The sequence below is a fragment of the Ochlerotatus camptorhynchus genome, unplaced genomic scaffold (genome assembly GCF_037179485.1).
Source record: "Ochlerotatus camptorhynchus isolate MF236.1 unplaced genomic scaffold, CSIRO-AGI_Acam_v1.1 ptg000063l, whole genome shotgun sequence".
In the NCBI taxonomy this organism is placed as follows: domain Eukaryota; kingdom Metazoa; phylum Arthropoda; class Insecta; order Diptera; family Culicidae; genus Ochlerotatus; species Ochlerotatus camptorhynchus.
The window spans coordinates 1,816,453-1,837,214 of record NW_027040553.1 but is presented as its reverse complement, the minus strand read 5'-3'; the positions used below and the strand labels follow the sequence as shown (position 1 = coordinate 1,837,214).

Sequence of the window (20,762 nt, the reverse complement as noted above, 5' to 3'; positions counted from 1 at the left end):
TTGAACAAGCGCAAAAACACTGAGCAAGAGCTCCGCACTCGCTTTGCGGATCATCTAAGTGATGATCCGTGACGTCATTGTCGTCGCCGTCGCCCATCTTGACCGTGAAATCATCTGGCCGTATCGTGAGAGTGCCTCCCTCGTTTCGCGGTTTCAATCAACAAAATGCAACAACGACCGCACTAAAGTACCAAAGTACTTGTTAACTATATGTACAGTGAGGAAAAAGCACATGGCTTGAACATCTCACGGTGTTGTCGGTTGATGCCGATGATGATGATGATGATGATGGTGCAGCGTGAGATTATTTGTTAGTGCAGTCTCGTCCCGGGTGTTTACTAATTAGCGTTGTAGCTGGTGGAATCCTATGCATAGGCCAAAAGCTAGTTGTGAGTAAACAGATAGATGTTTCTGTTTTGTACGCTGCCCTGCTGAGATCAATTGGCACGTGATCATATTTTGTCGTTGTCGAAGGAAAACTATTTGAATTTGTATCACAATAACGCAACCAAATAAGCATGTTTGGCGACGGGAGTTGGCTGCGTTAGTTTTGATTTTTTTTTCTCGAAATCGATCGTCACAAAATGTGATTAAACATGTGACGGTGTGATTCATTTCTAATATTTACACAATTTCAACAACAGTGATGTGCTAATGGGGATGCGATTGAGTTCCATTACACAGCGCACATTCACGTCTGTCATACACACTTAGAAAATAATACCGAACTCGATTTAATTTTCTACCGAACCTTTTCGGTTACCAATGAGAAACCGAATAAATGGTTTAAAAATCTATTTCAGGCGTATTTATCGAATCAGACCCGAAATTTTGGAACATAGTATAAATTTGACAGATAGAAATGAAGGCTGAACCGAAAACTACGGTATAGTATCGACATTTACGAATTCGGTACGTGAAAACCGAGAAACTCGGTATACTTAGGCTCTGAACCATTTGGTGGATTTTTTTAACTTTTGGTTAAAATTTGACAGATGGAAAGTTATCGATTAGCCCTGCTATCCGAGCGTGGTTACTTCTGACAGACAAGAAGTTAAATTTTGACAACCTTGGCTATGTTCTTCTCGAAAACCGGTCGATCGACAGCACAGGGATTTTCGAACATAGAGAATAACTTTCGAAATGTCACTTTTAACCACGAGTTAAATTTAACTCGGCAAATGGTTCACAGCCTTAGGCTCTGAACCATTTGGCGAATTATTTTAACTTTTGGTTAAAATTTGACAGATGGAAAGTTATCGATTAACCCTGCTATCCGAGCGTGGTTACTTCTGACAGACAAGAAGTTAAATTTTGACAACTGTGGCTCGAAAACCGGTCGATCGACAGCACGGGGATTTTCGAACATAGAAAATAACTTTCGAAATGTCAGTTTTAACCACGAGTTAAATTTGACTCGGCAAATGGTTCACAGCCTTAGGCTCTGAACCATTTGGTGGATTATTTTAACTTTAAGTTAAAATTTGACAGATGGAAAGTTATCGATGAGCTCTGCTATCCGAGCTTTCTTATTTCTGACAGACAAGAAATTAAATTTTGACAACCGTGGGTTGAAAACCGGTCGATCGACAGCACGGGGATTTTCGAACATAGGAAATAACTTTCGAAATGTCACTTTTAACCACGAGTTAAATTCAACTCAACAAATGGTTCACAGCCTTAGGCTCTGAACCATTTGGCGAATTTTTATAACTTTTGGTTAAAATTTGACAGATGGAAAGTTATTGATTAACCCTGCTATCCGAGCGTGGTTATTTCTGACAGACAAGAAGTTAAATGTTGACAATGATGGCTGAGTTCTTCTCGAAAACCGGTCGATCGACAGCACAGGGATTTTCGAACATCGAGAATAACTTTCGAAATGTCACTTTTAACCACGAGTTTAATTTAACTCGGCAAATGGTTCACAGCCTTAACCGAATATTTGCTAATACGTGTTAAACGTCAAACGGTCCACTTACGCTCAACTTAACGACGGAAATCTTAACCGAAAACTCGGTTCTCTAAAAGCGAATTCGTGTGAAACCAAACTTTTTGTCAGTGCGAACCGCAACCTGAGCTGGGTTTAAAAAACAAATGAGCAAACTGACGCTTGTCAGAAAACAAGCAGACCCAATCTTGATACCCGATCCAGGTTGGAACTGAATAATAAAAGAATTCGCTGTAAGCTGAGTCTAAAACTAGTCAGCCATTTTTCTCGCGTGTGCTCGTCGGACGTGTGCAAAAAATCAATGAAAATGGAAAAAGTCCTGGAGCAGCTGCACGTTTGATTATTTTTTTTTAAGTATTTGAAACTAATGGTACGATTTTATTTGCATTATACAATTTGTATTATACAACTACCTTAAATTTTTATTTCCAGCCAGAAGATGATTTTCCCACTGATAAGAATGGCCCGGTATCGATTTGCCGAGGAGCGTCCATGGTGGACTCAGCAGACTTTGCCGTCTGTTTGGCATCAATGTTGGTTTTGTAACCGAAACGAGGGGGGCGACACATCTAAATCTCAAATTTAGATGCTCAATAAATCTCACACTAGCGAATAAATCTTCGAAAAATCTTCCTTCATTTTTCGCATCTACTTGCATCGCGTATTATCTTTTTGCAGGAAATCTTCAAAATCGTGATAAATCTTCTTTCTATCTACTCAGCGTACGCGCAGCTAGCCACAGCAAAACACAATATTTCCTGCATCGTAGATAGAGTATAGTCACTATATTCATAGTCTGGCGGATAGAATCTCGGGAACCAATTGAGCTGTCAAATAGCGGAACCAATTGAGCAAATCACGACCAACAACAGAAAAGAGCACATCAGCTATTGCGAACAAAACGTCGGAAACCATTTTCTCGTGACTCAAGGCTCGCCTACGCAAACTAATATCATCTTTGGGTTGTGGAAAGTTTCCCTTATCCGGTGATGCCGGTAGTTTGCATTCGATTGGCGTGGAAAGAATAATTTACGTTTGTTTATAAATGTTGATAGTACCTTTTCCATTGTTGGTCTAAAATATATTGAATTGGTTCCACTTTTTGATAGATTGAAATTCTATCCGCCAGACTATGAATATAGCGACTATAAGATAGAGTCGTCCCCCTCGAACCGAAATTAAACCGCTGAGGTAAAATCACCGACTGACATCTGCCGCCGTGTTCGCGAAAATTGTGTATCCTAGCCACATACACACATACAATATGTATGAGTTGGTTCGTGTCTAATCTATTCCGTGCAAATTATTTTTATCTAGATAACAAATTTCTAAGGTTTTGACAGATGGGATCACTGCACATTTGAAACCGCCGTTATGGATTCTCGATCAAGAGTTAAGTTTAAGATTCATGTCGGTTTGTCGGTGGTAAAATGAGCACCCTGTCGGGGTGGTATGAACGATCTTGTAACCAAAGGGTAAACATATTCTGCTCTCTTGAGGCTTTATGAAGGGTCAACCGATTTTTTTACCAAAACAGCTGACTCAAAACGAGATTTCATATAATACAGTAATATTTATTAAGGTGATACTCTAAGGAAGCCTTAGCGTGAAACTTCAAAGGCACAAATGTCAGCTTCCACAAAACATACAAATTTGAAATTGCTACTTTCTGTTTGTAGTAGCACAACAAATAAGGAGTAGCAATTTAAAATTTGTATGTTTTGTGGAAGCTGACATTTGTGCCTTTAAAGTTTCACGCTTAGGCTTCCTTAGGAATAATGCAAAATTGAACAATTTAAGTTGAAATATCAGTTGTGATCATATTGCCCCGAATGTAGTTAAGTAATATTTTGTTAAGAAAATCTTTAATGTTTATTAAAAACTAGAAAATATCGTGTCATATAAGAAATCAATTACCATTTATAAAGCTGCTAAAGGAATATCATCGATAAGTTATAAGAAACTACTAGTAGACCTTATTTTTTGATTCAGAAATCTTATAACAGTTGTAATATTTTGAGCTAGTCTAACGTTTTTCGAATATATGCAGTAGAGAAAAGTATTTTTTAGACTTAAATGAAATAGATAGTTAAAGCACAGACTAACAGACATAAATCTCGCAAGTTGTTCATTGGACAAGCATTTAACGTTAATTTAAAATTATCGTAGTTGGTAGTACCGCACCCTGTGGCGCGCATAGTCAATTCCCTTGCGTTTGACGTTTACACACTACCGCCATCTGTTCAGCGTACTACCCACCACAGTGTACTTAACAGATGGCGGTAATGTTTTAGCGACGATGTTTTACAGTGAGAAATACTCAATGAGTTCTGTCTGTTTGTCTGTGGTTGAAGGCTCAATCATTAAGCCTGAAACACTTTGCCCCATTGGCTATATTACCCCACTTTCCCCTATTCAACATATTTGTAATCTGTTCCGGTCGTAATAGTCATACCAAACTGCCACGATTTGAAAATCTGAAACATGGACACAGCTGGTTGGCGTAGCCTGGGCAATGTTGTCAATCCAACAATAACAGAGTGAGGAGGTGCGACGCGAACACTGGCGCGGTAACCATAGCACGGTGATAGAGGAAATGCTTCGCCAACCCGAGCGTCTGTTCACCATGGAGGTGCGGCTCAAACAGCGTCTGACTGGTATCCAGCGGCTGAATAAGAAATGCTCTTCCCCGGAAGCTACACCTAAGATGGCAGCCCCATCACGGCGGATAGGAGACCTTAAGTCAACCACCTACTGTCTCTGAAACCTTTACAATTGTTACAGAAACCAACAGATGATTTAACGGCAACGACTTTTAGCGCAAAACAACGGACACGAATTGGATCATGGAATGTATTGACGTTAGCCCAGCAGGGTAAACTGGCACAACTCGCCAACGAGGCGCGACGCATGAAGCTAGAAATACTGGGACTGTGTGAAGTTTGGTGGCCAAACTTTGGAGAACACAAACTGCCGTCGGGACAGGTACTACTATACTCTGGTATTCGAGGTGAAAACGCTTCCCGCCATCGTGGAGTTGGTCTCCTACTTAGCGTCCAGGCAAGTGCTGCGCTCATCAAGTGGGACCATAATCCAATGTTATGCGCCAACCGAGCTACAGGACAAGGAGAATTTTTACAGTCAACTGAATGCCGTCGTGGATAAGGTTCCAAAGGGTGACGTCAAGATCTACGCTGGCGACTTCAATGCGAAGATCGGCTCCGACAACACGGACTATGAGCGTGTCATGGGACGCCATGGTCTCGGCGAAATGAGCGAGAACGGTGAGCTGTTTGCAGAATTTTGTGGCAATAACGACATGGTGATCGGGGGCTCGCTCTTCCCCCATCGGTCAGTGCACAAAGTCACGTGGGTTTACCGTGATGGACATACCGAAAATCAGATCGACCACATCTGCATCAGCCGAAAATGGAGACGGAGCCTTCTTGATGTCCGGAATAAACGCAGCGCCGACATCGCGTCTGACCATCACCTTCTAAATCGGCGAAATCCGCCTACGCATGGCGCGGATCCAGCGACGGGAGGAGAGACTCGGGCGGCGGTTCAACACACGCCGACTTGAAGATCCAGCGGTAAAAAGGTCTTTTGTTGAAGAACTTGAGACTCGAGCTGCGTACGTTCCAGAAGGTGGCAGCGTAGAAGAACAATGGACGGCCATCAAGAATGCCTTTATAGAAACAAGCGAGAACAACTTGGATGAGCTGCGCACCCATAGGAAGAGTATTAGTGGATCACAGATGAAACCTGGCGGAAGATTGAGGAGCGTAGAGAAGCAAAAGCCGCGATAGAGCGGGCGAGAACCAGAGGAGCCAAGAACGAAGCCCGTCAGCGGTACTCGGCTCTAGAGAAGGAAGTCAAGCGCTCTTGCAGACGGAACAAGCGAGCGTGGGTGAACTCCCTGGCCGACGAAGGGGAGAAAGCCGCAAACACTGGCGATATACGCCTCCTCTACGATATCTCACGACGCCTGAGTGGAGCAAGGATGAACCCGAGGATGCCAGTGAAGGACACGACTGGACAATTGCATACCGACCCCACTGACCAGCTGAAACGCTGGTTCGAGCACTTCGAACAACTTCTTCAAGTTTCGACGGCCAACCAGCCATCAACATCTCGGCATGATCCGCCTAGGGTGCGGCGCATCACTCGCGTCAATTCCGAGGCCCCATCACTGCAGGAGATTGAAGCAGCTATCCGAAGCATGAAATCCAACAAGGCTCCAGGGGTCGATCGCATATCAGCAGAGATGATCAAAGCAGACCCCATGCTATCCGCACAAATGTTGCATCAACTATTCTGTAATATCTGGGACACCGCGACTTTACCGGTCGACTGGATGCAGGGCATCTTAGTGAAGGTCCCAAAGAAGGGGGATCTGACTGTGTGCGACAATTGGCGAGGCATCATGTTACTGTGTATTGTTCTCAAAGTTCTTATCCTGAATCGGATACAGGAGAAGATCGACACGACTCTCCGACGACAGCAGGCAGGATTCCGTGCCGGAAGATCTTGTGTGGACCATATTGTCACGCTCCGCATCATCCTGGAGCAGGTCAATGAATTTCAAGAGTCCCTTTATTTGGTATTCATTGACTACGAAAAAGCTTTCGACCGTCTTAATCACGAGAATCTGTGGGGCGCCCTGAGACGCAAAGGAGTCCCGGATAAAATCGTCAACCTCATCGAAGCGCAGTATGAGGCTTTCACGTGCAGAGTTCTGCATAACGGAGCCTTGTCCGACCCTATCCGGGTAGTCGCTGGTGTGAGACAAGGATGTATACTATCACCGCTACTGTTTCTCATCGTAATCGACGAGATCATGGTAGGTGCAATTGACCGTGGGCTGCTTTGGCAGCCTATCACCATGAAGCATCTCAACGACTTCGATTTGGCTGATGATGTTGCTCTACTAGCACAACGGCGCTCTGATATGCAGAGTAAGCTCAATGACCTAGCCGAAGCTCCTCTGCGGCGGGTCTCACCATCAACGTCAACAAGACCAAATCGTTGGATATCAACACGGGCAACCCTTCCAACTTTACGGTAGCGGGGCAAGCAGTGGAGAAGGTCGAAAGTTTCCAATATCTTGGCAGCCAAATAGCGTCGGACGGCGGGACCAAGAGCGACATAGGTGCACGAATCAAGAAGGCTAGGGCTGCCTTTGCGAGTTTACGAAACGTATGGAGATCCAACTAGATAAGTCAACGCACCAAAATCCGAATTTTCAACTCGAACGTGAAATCTGTGTTGTTATACGCCAGCGAGACGTGGTGTGTATCAGCGGAGAACACTCAAAAGCTGCAGGTCTTCATCAACCGATGCCTGCGGTATATAATTCGTGTCTGGTGGCCTCACAACTGGATCTCGAATGCCGAGCTCCATCGTCGATGTCATCAGAAGCCGATAGCAACAGAAATTCGAGAGCGAAAGTGGAGGTGGGTCGGCCACACACTTCGACGGGGCGGAAACGAAATCTACAAGCAAGCGCTGGGTTGGAATCCGGCAGGACATCGCAGCAGAGGCAGACCCAGGGGCTCATGGCGGCGGAGTCTCAATAAGGAAATTAAGCAAGTCGATAGGAATCTGACCTGGGCCCAGGTCAAGGCAAAAGCGAGCAGCCGCCCAGGATGGAAGTCTTTCACGTTGGCCCTTTGCACCGCTGGTGGTGCACAGGACCCTTAAGTAAAGTAAGTAAGAAAAGAAGGTAAAGTGTATGTATAACACATAAAACCTGTCAATTTAGCTTTCAGAGGGTCACAATAGTGATTAGCTGTAACGATGAGCAACGCGATGAGCGAGCAATCAGCGATCATAAAATAGCTAGTTGTGACCTTCTGAAAGCAAAATTGACAAATTTTATATGCCATACACAAACTTTACCACCTCTTCTTGCTTCTTACAAATAAAAATTATCATTTTAGTTTGATAATTACGAAACCTAGCATTTTAGCTGTAATGAGCAATTGCAAGCCTGTCCCTGACACAGATTTCAAAATCGAATTCCATCCGGTATCGCCGGACGGTGCTTATTCAATCATTCAATCATTCAATGTGTGGTGGTGTCCGGCCAGTCGTCATCAGCAGCGGCAGCAGCAGCATCAGTGCTTTCGGCGCGTGGCTAGTCGCCGAATATTGATACCGAGCACTAAATCCTACGTCAAATTTACGGTCGTGTCTTGGCTACAACCTCTTACTTTTTTATTACTGGAAGAATAAAATTAAAAAAAAATAGTTCAATCTAAGGAATAAAAAATTGGGCATATTCTGCGCGGCGTGTGAGGTGAGGTGACAGTGAAGTGATGGTGAAGTGATAATTGTCACCTCGGGTGAGGTGACTCTCCATTTGATTTGCACATAGAGTAACCTCACCCGAGGTGACAATTGTCACTTCACAAGTGACAGTGTGTCACTTCACGTTACACGCCGCGCAAAATAGGCCAAAATATGTTGATGGCAAATTATTTCTCTATCGACTGAATTTCTTAAAGAAAAGTAACTTTTTTTGCAGCTCCCGATCGTTGGATATTTTTGACAGCTCTCTTTGGATTTTTTTGACAACCATTTCTAGTTAGTCAGCACCACTCAAGGACCACCCGATATTTAGGTCAATCGTTGCGTATACTATTTCACAAGCGCTAATGAGCTAGCTTCTAGCAAAAAAGCTCACTAGCATACTGTAAACATGGCATCAGCGTCGACCAGCATGAGATTTCAGGAGCCACATTCAGAGGTCATTCGAAACAAATCCAAAAGCCTTGTACTGAACACATCAGCCATGTGGGAGTTGCCAAAAGAACTTATGGAACGAGTCCAAACCAGATTTCTCAATAACTTTTTCAAAGGGACGTATCAGCTTTTGTAAACAATGCATTTGATCGTCGATTTGTCGTAGCTGGTAGCTCGCACATGCTTACTAACACCACTAGCTGCAAGGGGAAAATCTCCCCTATCTGATAGTAGTATTAGCATGCGTGGGCGAGCTACCAGCTACGCCAAATCGACGATCAAATGCATTGTTTACAAAAGCTGATACGTCCCTTTGAAAAAGTAATCGAGATTTGTCCCATAAACCTACCGGCCTTGTCTTGGACATGTATTGAGGTCTTTTGAATCAACATCTTGAAAGACCGTTCAGAAGCTATTTGTCACTCTAGTCTAGTTTCCGTTTCATAATCTCTTTGTTTCTATTGTTGCAATTCCTTCTGCTCTGCTGCACAAGACTTTTCAAACATCGTTTCTTTCTATCCATTGTTGGCATTGTTCGGATTGTTCCAGTGCAGTCAGCCGCGATGGCGCACCTCGTCATTTTTCTCATTTGTTTCATATAATTTTATTCCTTATATAGTTTTTTTTTTGTTTTTAATAATTATATATAATATTATTTCATTACTTTTTAAACACTTTAGTTTTACTAACATTTTATTTTTCATTATTATTTTGTTTTTTTTTTAGTATTTTCTCATTCGTGTTTTTCTCTGTTTCTTCTGCTTCTGCTCCTTATTCTTCTTTCTTAGATTCCTTGCAAGTGTGTTTTTTTTTTTACTATGTTCACCATTGTTTTCACTTGATCTATTTCGGCGTTTTTTTTTTCGCTTCTCCTCCTCGGTATTGTTTCTTCCTATTTTATTTTTTTTTTTCATCATCGTCTTCCATTTCACCCACCATTCTCTATCTCTCTCTGTCTGTTTTTTTGTTTGTTTGTTTTGTTTACCTGTTATCGTCTCTCGCATCTTTCGGCGTTTTATCTGTGAGTCTCTCATTTCGGGTGTGTGTTTGTTTGTATGTGTGTGTGTGTTTTTATTTCTTTTTCAGTTTCCGTTTTTTCCTCGTCCACTTCTTGTTTTTTTTTGTCGGTGTAGGGGGTGTCTGTTTGTTTTTTTTTGTTTTTGAGATACGTAATACAAAAGAATAATAATTTATTATTTTACTTTGCCTTTTCTCATTCGTTTCGCTCGCTCGCTCGCGCGCGTCGGATTACGAATGCCTTCTGCGCAAAAATCGCATTTCTTCCCCTCTCCTAGTTTTATTTGTTTTTGCCTTTTTTGTTTACTTGCTTTCCACCACACACAACAGCTGCTGATGAATGAGTTTTGCGTTTTCAATTCTGGTTTCTGCTTTGTTGCACACACTTGTATCCTCTTTCGTTTTAATTTCTTTGCCGAAAAATGACCTGCGTGTTTCCTATGTTTATGTTGCTTTGTTTGTTTTGGTTTTTTCTCTCTTGTGTTCTGTAAGAAAGCCGTTTATACAACAAAACCGTCGGATATTGGCTTCATTCCACCTAATCGTGTTTTTCCTAAGGATTCCGATTTCTCTCACGCTTGCTCTCTTTCAATCATGTAATCACGCGAACACACGCACACTGTAGTAGATGTATTCCTGTGTGAAACAAAATTCGTCAACAATAGCTCATTGTTCTCCTCTCGAAACAAGCGGGTGTTGAGGGTAAGTAGTGAAACAATAGATAGAGGAAAATGAGAAGAAAAGAAAAGAGAATCGATTCGGTTGAGCAATTTGAGGTTAGATTGCACATTCACTAATATTCAGCGTTTCCAGGGTGACGGGAGATAAGTAGAAATTTGACAATAAGCAAAGTTACCCTTAAAAATTATCGCAAAACTGGATTGAATCATATTCGCAAATCCACATATGCGCGCTCATTAAAGTAAATCGTTTTATTTTATTTTATTCAGATGGGTTGTGATTTCCCCGTTCCTTGTCTATCAATGTGTGAGTGTGTGTGTGTGTGTGTGTTGATCTGAGACTTGATTCCTCTCTTTCTCTCTCACTGCTTTTTGACTTTGCTTCGACTTCGACTAGGGTTGCGTGTTTGTGGATGTGTGTTTGTGTAGTTCTACGATTTGTTTGGATTTCTCTGGATTCTCTGTTTTGTTTTGCACGCCAGGTTAGTTTCCTTTCACTGCTTTTTTTTTTCATCATTTTCTCATTTTTTGTTAAGTAGGCTAATCCTGGTTTTTACTTTATTTCAGGACTCTTTTTTTTTTTTTGTTTTCTCTAGATAGTTTTGAAGCACAGTTCTTTTTTTTTAATTGTTTAGCAATAGTTGCGGCATTCTAGTTTTTTTTTCTTCTTCTGTTTCTCTTACTTCCACAGGTGATTTATAGCGTTTTCTTTGTTTATTTTTCAATCACACTAACACAAAGTGTTTGTTTTTTTCCTAAGTATTTTTTTTTTGTTTTCTTTGTTCGCCTAACACTAAAAAACATAGCGCTCCTGCAAATGCGCTCGCACACGTACGCTCGCACGCACGCACCCACACATAGCCGCAACAAAGTTTGATTGTGTAACTGTCACTCTGCCTCTCGCGCTCTCGCACTCACACATACTAATTTGATACATTTACATGTCTAAATATGTTTACTTGATGTATATTTATAGAACAAAGCAGGCGCGCGCGCGTAAAAATGAAACGAAAATAGTTTGCTCGTTTTTCTTCTTCTTATTTTTGTTTGCTTCTTTTTTTTCCACTAGCTCAGAATGGGACATTTGTTTGCGTGTGTAAGTGTGAAGAATGGAGGGAAACTCAGCTTCCGAACAACAGTGTTTAATGACTGAGTGTTTGTGAATGTATGTTTTCTGTGTAGATGTGTTTGTGGGTGTGAGTGTTGCTCTATTTTACTCATACTAATCCGAGAACACTGCTAAGACTTGTTTTTCTTGGTTTTTGTTTGTTCTAATTTCGCACTCATGCCCATAACTCACTCGCACCACTCACCACTACTACCTCTTTATCGTGTATAGCAATAATAATAGTAATAATAATGATAATCATAATTTTAATATAACTACAACAAATACATTTCTTTCTTCTTCTGTTTTCTCTGCATGTAAGTGTGTGTGTGTGTTTTACTTTTATTTTAATTTTTTCCTTTACCGATTAATCAGAATCTGAAGTCACGCACACGCGTGCATTATTTGCCCACCACTTGTTTCTGTTGTTTAATCACACTCGCCATCTCAGCCGTCCGTTTTTGTATGTCAGTGTGTGTGTGTGTGTGAGTGAGTGAATGTCTCTGTTGAATGTAGGTTACTATGGTAATGAATTTCTCGCTCGGTTGCTCGCTCGCTTGCACATTTGCTCTCACCACGCACACCTGGAAAAAAAAGTATATGTGTGTGTGTGTTTCTCTTTGTTGCTGTGTGTAATTTGCATGTATACATGTGTCAGTGTGTTTCTATTAAGGTTACAACTACTATTCCGCGCGATTATTATATTTGTATTTTTGTTTAGCATTTATCTTCCCACTTTGTCCTGCTTTGTTTCGGTTGGTAGTAGTACTCTAGGGTTAGCTTGTTTGTTTGTTTTGTGAATGCAAAACTACTGTTCTCTGTGGATTTGTTTCAATTTGTTAGTGTTGCTCTGCCTACCGAATGGTCGAATGTGTGTGTGTGTGTAAGGGCATGTGTTTATGTGTTGGAGATAGTAATCAAATCTAGACGCTAAAGCAGATGTCAAAACACAAAAGATGGCGGTGACTTTTCGTTGTACATAGTCACTTTTGACAGATCAGTGAGAATTGAAACAATTACTTTTGTAACGTAAACAAACCGCAGTGAACTGTCCAACGTGACCGTACCAGTGAATACAAAAGTGACATCCGCGGAGATGATTGTGGCGACAATCGTTCGATAAATAAAGAGAACGGAATTTTGCAATTTGTTGAATTGGGAATGTGGATGGCTTTATATTCAATGAAGAAGATTAGGTTTGCACGAGAATTGGATTTCTGCTAGCTACCGGTTTGAGGGCACACCATTTTGACGTTTAGCAGGGGTTACCCAGAGACCAAATGAACTGCCAAATTCAGTCTAGAGGCCTTATAGAATAAGTCCACATAAATCTAGAAGGCTTGAGGCTTGAGGGAATAAGTCAGGAGGCCTCATGGGACTAGTCGTGGATCTCTTATTAGAGAAGTTCAGAGGTCGGATGGGATACATCTAGAGACATTCCCCCTTATTCTGCGAGTCACGTGACTCTCTCTCACCGGTGAGGTGACAATTGTCACCTCGTGTGAGGTGACTCTCCATGCAAATCAAATGGAGAGTCACCTCACACGAGGTGACTATTGTCACCTCACAGGTCAGAGAGAGTCACGTGACTCGCAGAATAGGGGGGATTATGGGACAAGTCCAGAAGAATTGTGAGTCCATTCTAGATGCCTAATGTTTAAAGTCCAGATACCTTATGGGGCAACTCCAGGAGACTTTGGAGGACTTGCGAAACAAATCTTGAGGTCCTTTGGAACAAGTTCAGATATCTTGTGAGGCTGGTCCCAAGGCGGCAGATTGAGACATGTTTAGAGGGTTTGTAGAACAATTCTAGCAGCCATATGAAACAAATGCAGAGGACTTGTCTAGAGGCCTTATGGAGTAAATTTAGCGGCCTTGTGAAACAAATCATGCGACCTTATGGACCTATGGAAGTCAGGCCCAAAGGCCCTATGTGCCAAATTCAGAAGCCTTGTGAACTAATCTAGAGGCTTTATGAGACAAATTCGACGGCCTCTTAGGACTAGTCTAAAGGCCTTATAGGATGAGTCCACACCAGAATTGTCCCATAAATCTTGAAAGCTTGTGGGAATAGATCCAGCGGCTTTGTGGGACTGCTAAAGTGGGCTTCATGGTCCAACCGGTGGAAATTTTCATTGTAAGTCTTTGCAACCTCTGGTTGAAGACGGTGTTGTCAATTGTCTCAGGAACCCGATGGAACATGTCCAGAAGTCTTGTTAGTCTATTCTAGATACCTAATAATGCAAGTCCGGAGACCTTATGAGGCAAGTCCAGAAGACTTTGGAGAACCTGCTTAGCAAATCTAGAGGCCTTGTGAGGCTAGTCTCTAGATAGAGTGCGACAAGTTTAGAGGCCTCATGGAACTGGAGACCGTGCGAAGTAAATTCAGCGGAATTCCGAAACGGCGTGTGAGGTGACAGTGAAGTGATGGTGAAGTGACAATTGTCACCTCGAGGGTGAGGTGAGTCTCCATGCAAATGAAATGGAAAGTTACCTCACCCGAGGTTACATTTGTCACTTCACTAGTGACAACGAGTCACCTTACCTCACACGCCGCGCAGAATAGGCTTTAAAGTGTCATGCAAATCGGAGAAGGTCGAGTCTGAAATTCAATTATTATTTTGCTATTTGGTGATGTAAGTCCAGAGCCCTTATAAAACTGGTCTAGAAATCTTACGGACTAGGACACACCCAAAGGTCTCGTGAGTCAAACACACAGCGATCTTGAGGGGCAGTTCTGGAAGCATTGTGGTACGCAGTTAGTAGTCTGGACTCACTACTTCTACGTATCACGAGATGCTCGCTGTGGCTTGAAATCAACACGCAATCAAAGCCCATGGTCACCAGTCCCTTGGTTTTGCAGGCAATCACTGACGAAGTGCTTCAGTGTTGAATTTCTGCGTACAGCAATCTCTGAAATCATTCAAATTATACTGGACCTGGGGTGGGTTCTGATTTGAGCGGTATGACAGAGCTTGAAGTCCTGGCAGCGAACTTTCGTAATTCCAGATCGACCACCCCGATGCCGATCCTCTCTCTCTGGGGCTTCGACCCCATTCCGAGAACCGAAGCATGTGGTTAGCGTATTTACCCTTCTGTAGTTGGGCCACGGCTATCTGTAACCTGGCAAGGTTGTATCTCATCTGTAATTCGTGTTGAGGGCTTTGGCTCTGCATGCACAGAGTGACAAAAGTGAATCTTCCACCTCAGAATTCCACCAGAAATGACATCCGGAAGCCCGAAATCACAAGGGTACATCACTTTAGCAAACCGTTGCAGCTCTCGGTGTAAATATGAATATTTTCGGAGTGCTCAATGATTCGAAATTGGAGGCAAATTCACAGGCCATACGTCATCAATCAATAGCCAACATATTCCTTTTTAACACTCCGAACACGATACCTCCGGTTAAATGTGTAACGGCAAACTTGCAAGGTTTGAAAAATCATAGCTCAGCCATTTATTGACGAATTTCCAATCTATTGGCGCCATTTAAAACCACATACTTTAAAGATTTATTTGGTTTCAATAGATTTAAAATCTATCGATAAATTGCTGAGCAATGATTTCTCAAACATTGCCAATTTACCGTTACACATTTTACAGGAGGCATCGTGTTCGGAATGTTACTATATATTATGGTGATTTGGAAGGTCCTGCTAGTCTCGCAATCGTAGCTCACTTTAAACTATATTCTAGAGATTTTTAGCCGTAGGCTAGTTCATCTCTGCATTTGACAACAAACAACATCAAATAACCAAAGGGTACTCTTTTTTCCTCACTACGACGGCTTTAAAAATAAGCGCTTTCTGTGTGCAAAGCCGAAATCCCGTTTAAGCAAAACGAATGGAAAAAACTGCTACTACCACTACTACCACTACATGCTGTTTTGTGTTTGCTTTGTTCGAGTGTGTGGGTGCTGTTTTGGTTGCTGTTGTTGTCGTTGGACCTCACGATTCCACCATCCATCGTTAATTTTTTTTTTAAAGTGACCTAAAATACCCTAGTGTTTAAATCCATTCTATCATTTTCCTATTTTAGTTCTCTTCTTCCAGCGACTCCCGGTGGATGTGTGCATCGAGAAGATGAGAAAACTTTCATTAATTTACTACAGCTTTGTTGACACTTCGGTTACTATTGAGTATAATGCGTCGTCGTCGATTTGGTTTGCTTTTTCTTTTATTTGTGTGAGAATGTGTGAGTGTGAGTGAGTGTGTGTGAATTTGAGAATTCGGCGGTGAAAGGGGAATATTTTCTGCTGCTTCCTTCTTCCTCCAATGATTCGCAAGACAGTGAAAAGATGGCGCTTTTGGCTGGTTCTACTGCTTCTTTTTCTTTTATCCGTTGTAAATTCCGCGCAAAGTGGGTTTCTGCCATTCTTGTTGTGTTTTCTAATTGTGTTTGTGTTAAAACTTTTTTTCTTCTTCATCTTCTCGTTATTGATAGACAGCTTGCATTGAAATTGCCACCCGCGGCGCGCTTTCGCTAGTTGTTCTATTTCATTCTATAAAAGGATTGTTTTATTATTTTTCTGTTTTCTTTTTGTTTTTTTTTTTGCTTCGTTAGCGTACAATTGATTAAAGTTTGTCTGGTTGTCTTATACTTCTCCTTTATTTTAACTTATGACATTTTTTTATGTTGCTTCACTAAGGATGTGTGTGTTTGTTAGTATGTTCCATTCCCTTCGTTTTTCTCCCTTAAACTGCTTCGACCTGCTTTGAGGGATTCAGCCAACAGCTTGTTCCAACGTGTTCAACAGAAAAAGGGGATCTTGTGTACTAGCCTAACCGATGCGTTTGAGTGAGTGTGTGTGTATGTATGTATGTATGTGTGTGTGAATGTGCCGCCTCCAAAGTGCGCGTGTGAGTGTGTATGATGTGTGTGTGTGTGAGAGAATGTGTCTGACCAATGAATGAGTTGTGCAAGAACGAAAAGGGAGGGGGCAGGCGGGGTCTGGCAGCTATTCTGCTGCATCTTCCAGTAGGTGACACACACCGGGGTAGTGAGGCAGGGAAGGCAGGGCGGAGCGGGCCATGGGGGGCATTTGTAGTATGGTCTTGTGGTTTTGTTAGGAAAGGGGACTTTAAAAGTAATATTATTCAGTACATCACTTGCTTAGCGGCGCTGCGGCGGTATTGTTGGTGGCGGCATTGGGAGTCGTGGCGGAGGCTGACGCAGGCTGGTGACTGGTAATCAAGCCCGGGGGCGGTGGTTGCGACGAGGCTCCGCCGGCCCCGGCCAAATTGCTAGCGGATGTAACGGACGACGGCGACGAGGACGACGATGTGGATGTGGCGGATGATAGCGCGTTGGGATTTAGCTGCGACCCGGAACCCGCCGTTAGGGAGGAACCGCCGGGGCCGTCTGCTATCACTCCGCCGGCATCGGGTCGGCGGGCGCTCTCGAGCTCGTGCAGCCGTTTCCACAGCTCTTCCCGTTCTCGTTCCCGTTTCTTCTCTCTGCGTGGCGGTGGGTGACGGTTGTGGAAGTGAAAAGAAATGAAAGGAAATGAATTAGTAGAGTTGAGACCATTAGTGTAAGCTGCTTCAGGAGAGCTTACGGCTTCCGAATGGACTGGTTTTGGATACCTATGTAAGTGTGTAATTGCACTAGAATGAGCCAAATTAGGAAAGGCCACTCCAGGGGACTGGTCTGGCTGGAGAATTCGAGGACAGACCTAGAGAACCTCACGAGACAGATTTACACAACCTCAACTCAATGGTAACTTTTCCGGGAGACATTTTAGGGAAAAATTCAGATAATTTTAAGTTTAGCTCCATAGGTAAAATTTAGAGAGCTAGGCTTTGAAGTTCCCCAGAGAATATTGTCGAATCATTTTTTAGACTTCTTGATAGAGCTGGAATTAGGGCGTAACAGTTTTTGTAAAAAATGACTTGTCTCTATGATTTCTCGAATTTCAAGGCACACCCACGCAAACCAAGATAACCTACGGGAAGGGGAAGTCTTCCCCTATCAGATGGTGACGTTGATTTAAGTGAGCGAGCCTTGGCTTTCTAGATATCATCGAGAGATGACATTGTTTACAAAAGTTGTTACGGCCTAATTCCAGCTCTATCTAGACTTGTGTCTTCCACAGAGCTGATCCAAAAGCCGTCTGTGGACAGTTATCATAGCTCCATTAAACCTAAATGGCAGGCTTAAAAAACTTCCAGAGCGGGCTCAAAGGATTTTCTGGAAAACACTTCGCAGCATGTTCCGGAGTTTAACGTACTCGAAGGGTCTTTAATCTATATATCTATATATATAAAAATTAATTTCTGTCTGTCTGTCTGTCTGTCTGTCTGTCTGTCTGTCTGTCTGTCTGTCTGTCTGTCTGTCTGTCTGTCTGTCTGTCTGTCTGTCTGTCTGTCTGTCTGTCTGTCTGTCTGTCTGTCTGTCTGTCTGTCTGTCTGTCTGTCTGTCTGTCTGTCTGTCTGTCTGTCTGTCTGTCTGTCTGTCTGTCTGTCTGTCTGTCTGTCTGTCTGTCTGTCTGTCTGTCTGTCTGTCTGTCTGTCTGTCTGTCTGTCTGTCTGTCTGTCTGTCTGTCTGTCTGTCTGTCTGTCTGTCTGTCTGTCTGTCTGTCTGTCTGTCTGTCTGTCTGTCTGTCTGTCTGTCTGTCTGTCTGTCTGTCTGTCTGTCTGTCTGTCTGTCTGTCTGTCTGTCTGTCTGTCTGTCTGTCTGTCTGTCTGTCTGTCTGTCTGTCTGTCTGTCTGTCTGTCTGTCTGTCTGTCTGTCTGTCTGTCTGTCTGTCTGTCTGTCTGTCTGTCTGTCTGTCTGTCTGTCTGTCTGTCTGTCTGTCTGTCTGTCTGTCTGTCTGTCTGTCTGTCTGTCTGTCTGTCTGTCTGTCTGTCTGTCTGTCTGTCTGTCTGTCTGTCTGTCTGTCTGTCTGTCTGTCTGTCTGTCTGTCTGTCTGTCTGTCTGTCTGTCTGTCTGTCTGTCTGTCTGTCTGTCTGTCTGTCTGTCTGTCTGTCTGTCTGTCTGTCTGTCTGTCTGTCTGTCTGTCTGTCTGTCTGTCTGTCTGTCTGTCTGTCTGTCTGTCTGTCTGTCTGTCTGTCTGTCTGTCTGTCTGTCTGTCTGTCTGTCTGTCTGTCTGTCTGTCTGTCTGTCTGTCTGTCTGTCTGTCTGTCTGTCTGTCTGTCTGTCTGTCTGTCTGTCTGTCTGTCTGTCTGTCTGTCTGTCTGTCTGTCTGTCTGTCTGTCTGTCTGTCTGTCTGTCTGTCTGTCTGTCTGTCTGTCTGTCTGTCTGTCTGTCTGTCTGTCTGTCTGTCTGTCTGTCTGTCTGTCTGTCTGTCTGTCTGTCTGTCTGTCTGTCTGTCTGTCTGTCTGTCTGTCTGTCTGTCTGTCTGTCTGTCTGTCTGTCTGTCTGTCTGTCTGTCTGTCTGTCTGTCTGTCTGTCTGTCTGTCTGTCTGTCTGTCTGTCTGTCTGTCTGTCTGTCTGTCTGTCTGTCTGTCTGTCTGTCTGTCTGTCTGTCTGTCTGTCTGTCTGTCTGTCTGTCTGTCTGTCTGTCTGTCTGTCTGTCTGTCTGTCTGTCTGTCTGTCTGTCTGTCTGTCTGTCTGTCTGTCTGTCTGTCTGTCTGTCTGTCTGTCTGTCTGTCTGTCTGTCTGTCTGTCTGTCTGTCTGTCTGTCTGTCTGTCTGTCTGTCTGTCTGTCTGTCTGTCTGTCTGTCTGTCTGTCTGTCTGTCTGTCTGTCTGTCTGTCTGTCTGTCTGTCTGTCTGTCTGTCTGTCTGTCTGTCTGTCTGTCTGTCTGTCTGTCTGTCTGTCTGTCTGTCTGTCTGTCTGTCTGTCTGTCTGTCTGTCTGTCTGTCTGTCTGTCTGTCTGTCTGTCTGTCTGTCTGTCTGTCTGTCTGTCTGTCTGTCTGTCTGTCTGTCTGTCTGTCTGTCTGTCTGTCTGTCTGTCTGTCTGTCTGTCTGTCTGTCTGTCTGTCTGTCTGTCTGTCTGTCTGTCTGTCTGTCTGTCTGTCTGTCTGTCTGTCTGTCTGTCTGTCTGTCTGTCTGTCTGTCTGTCTGTCTGTCTGTCTGTCTGTCTGTCTGTCTGTCTGTCTGTCTGTCTGTCTGTCTGTCTGTCTGTCTGTCTGTCTGTCTGTCTGTCTGTCTGTCTGTCTGTCTGTCTGTCTGTCTGTCTGTCTGTCTGTCTGTCTGTCTGTCTGTCTGTCTGTCTGTCTGTCTGTCTGTCTGTCTGTCTGTCTGTCTGTCTGTCTGTCTGTCTGTCTGTCTGTCTGTCTGTCTGTCTGTCTGTCTGTCTGTCTGTCTGTCTGTCTGTCTGTCTGTCTGTCTGTCTGTCTGTCTGTCTGTCTGTCTGTCTGTCTGTCTGTCTGTCTGTCTGTCTGTCTGTCTGTCTGTCTGTCTGTCTGTCTGTCTGTCTGTCTGTCTGTCTGTCTGTCTGTCTGTCTGTCTGTCTGTCTGTCTGTCTGTCTGTCTGTCTGTCTGTCTGTCTGTCTGTCTGTCTGTCTGTCTGTCTGTCTGTCTGTCTGTCTGTCTGTCTGTCTGTCTGTCTGTCTGTCTGTCTGTCTGTCTGTCTGTCTGTCTGTCTGTCTGTCTGTCTGTCTGTCTGTCTGTCTGTCTGTCTGTCTGTCTGTCTGTCTGTCTGTCTGTCTGTCTGTCTGTCTGTCTGTCTGTCTGTCTGTCTGTCTGTCTGTCTGTCTGTCTGTCTGTCTGTCTGTCTGTCTGTCTGTCTGTCTGTCTGTCTGTCTGTCTGTCTGTCTGTCTGTCTGTCTGTCTGTCTGTCTGTCTGTCTGTCTGTCTGTCTGTCTGTCTGTCTGTCTGTCTGTCTGTCTGTCTGTCTGTCTGTCTGTCTGTCTGTCTGTCTGTCTGTCTGTCTGTCTGTCTGTCTGTCTGTCTGTCTGTCTGTCTGTCTGTCTGTCTGTCTGTCTGTCTGTCTGTCTGTCTGTCTGTCTGTCTGTCTGTCTGTCTGTCTGTCTGTCTGTCTGTCTGTCTGTCTGTCTGTCTGTCTGTCTGTCTGTCTGTCTGTCTGTCTGTCTGTCTGTCTGTCTGTCTGTCTGTCTGTCTGTCTGTCTGTCTGTCTGTCTGTCTGTCTGTCTGTCTGTCTGTCTGTCTGTCTGTCTGTCTGTCTGTCTGTCTGTCTGTCTGTCTGTCTGTCTGTCTGTCTGTCTGTCTGTCTGTCTGTCTGTCTGTCTGTCTGTCTGTCTGTCTGTCTGTCTGTCTGTCTGTCTGTCTGTCTGTCTGTCTGTCTGTCTGTCTGTCTGTCTGTCTGTCTGTCTGTCTGTCTGTCTGTCTGTCTGTCTGTCTGTCTGTCTGTC

The 20,762-nt window shown here is 43.6% G+C and overlaps 1 protein-coding gene and 1 long non-coding RNA gene across 9 annotated transcripts in view; both read right to left on the bottom strand.

Moving 5' to 3' along the window:
- Nucleotides 1-11,032: 11,032 nt before the first annotated feature.
- LOC135696951 (uncharacterized) lies at nucleotides 11,033-14,628 on the bottom strand. Its single transcript, XR_010517409.1, has 2 exons — nucleotides 12,964-14,628; nucleotides 11,033-12,931 (listed from the first exon to the last, which is right to left on the bottom strand). It is a non-coding gene; the product is annotated as an uncharacterized LOC135696951 (long non-coding RNA).
- A 4-nt stretch (nucleotides 14,629-14,632) lies between these two features.
- The window catches only part of wdb (widerborst), a 182,100-nt gene continuing 175,970 nt past the window's right edge, over nucleotides 14,633-20,762 (bottom strand). For all 8 annotated transcript variants that reach the window (XM_065216478.1, XM_065216481.1, XM_065216483.1 and 5 more), the window contains one exon: nucleotides 14,633-16,962. In XM_065216478.1, coding sequence (XP_065072550.1) covers nucleotides 16,611-16,962 — 352 coding nt within the window. In that variant the 3' untranslated portion in view covers nucleotides 14,633-16,610. The remainder of the gene's footprint in view (nucleotides 16,963-20,762) is intronic.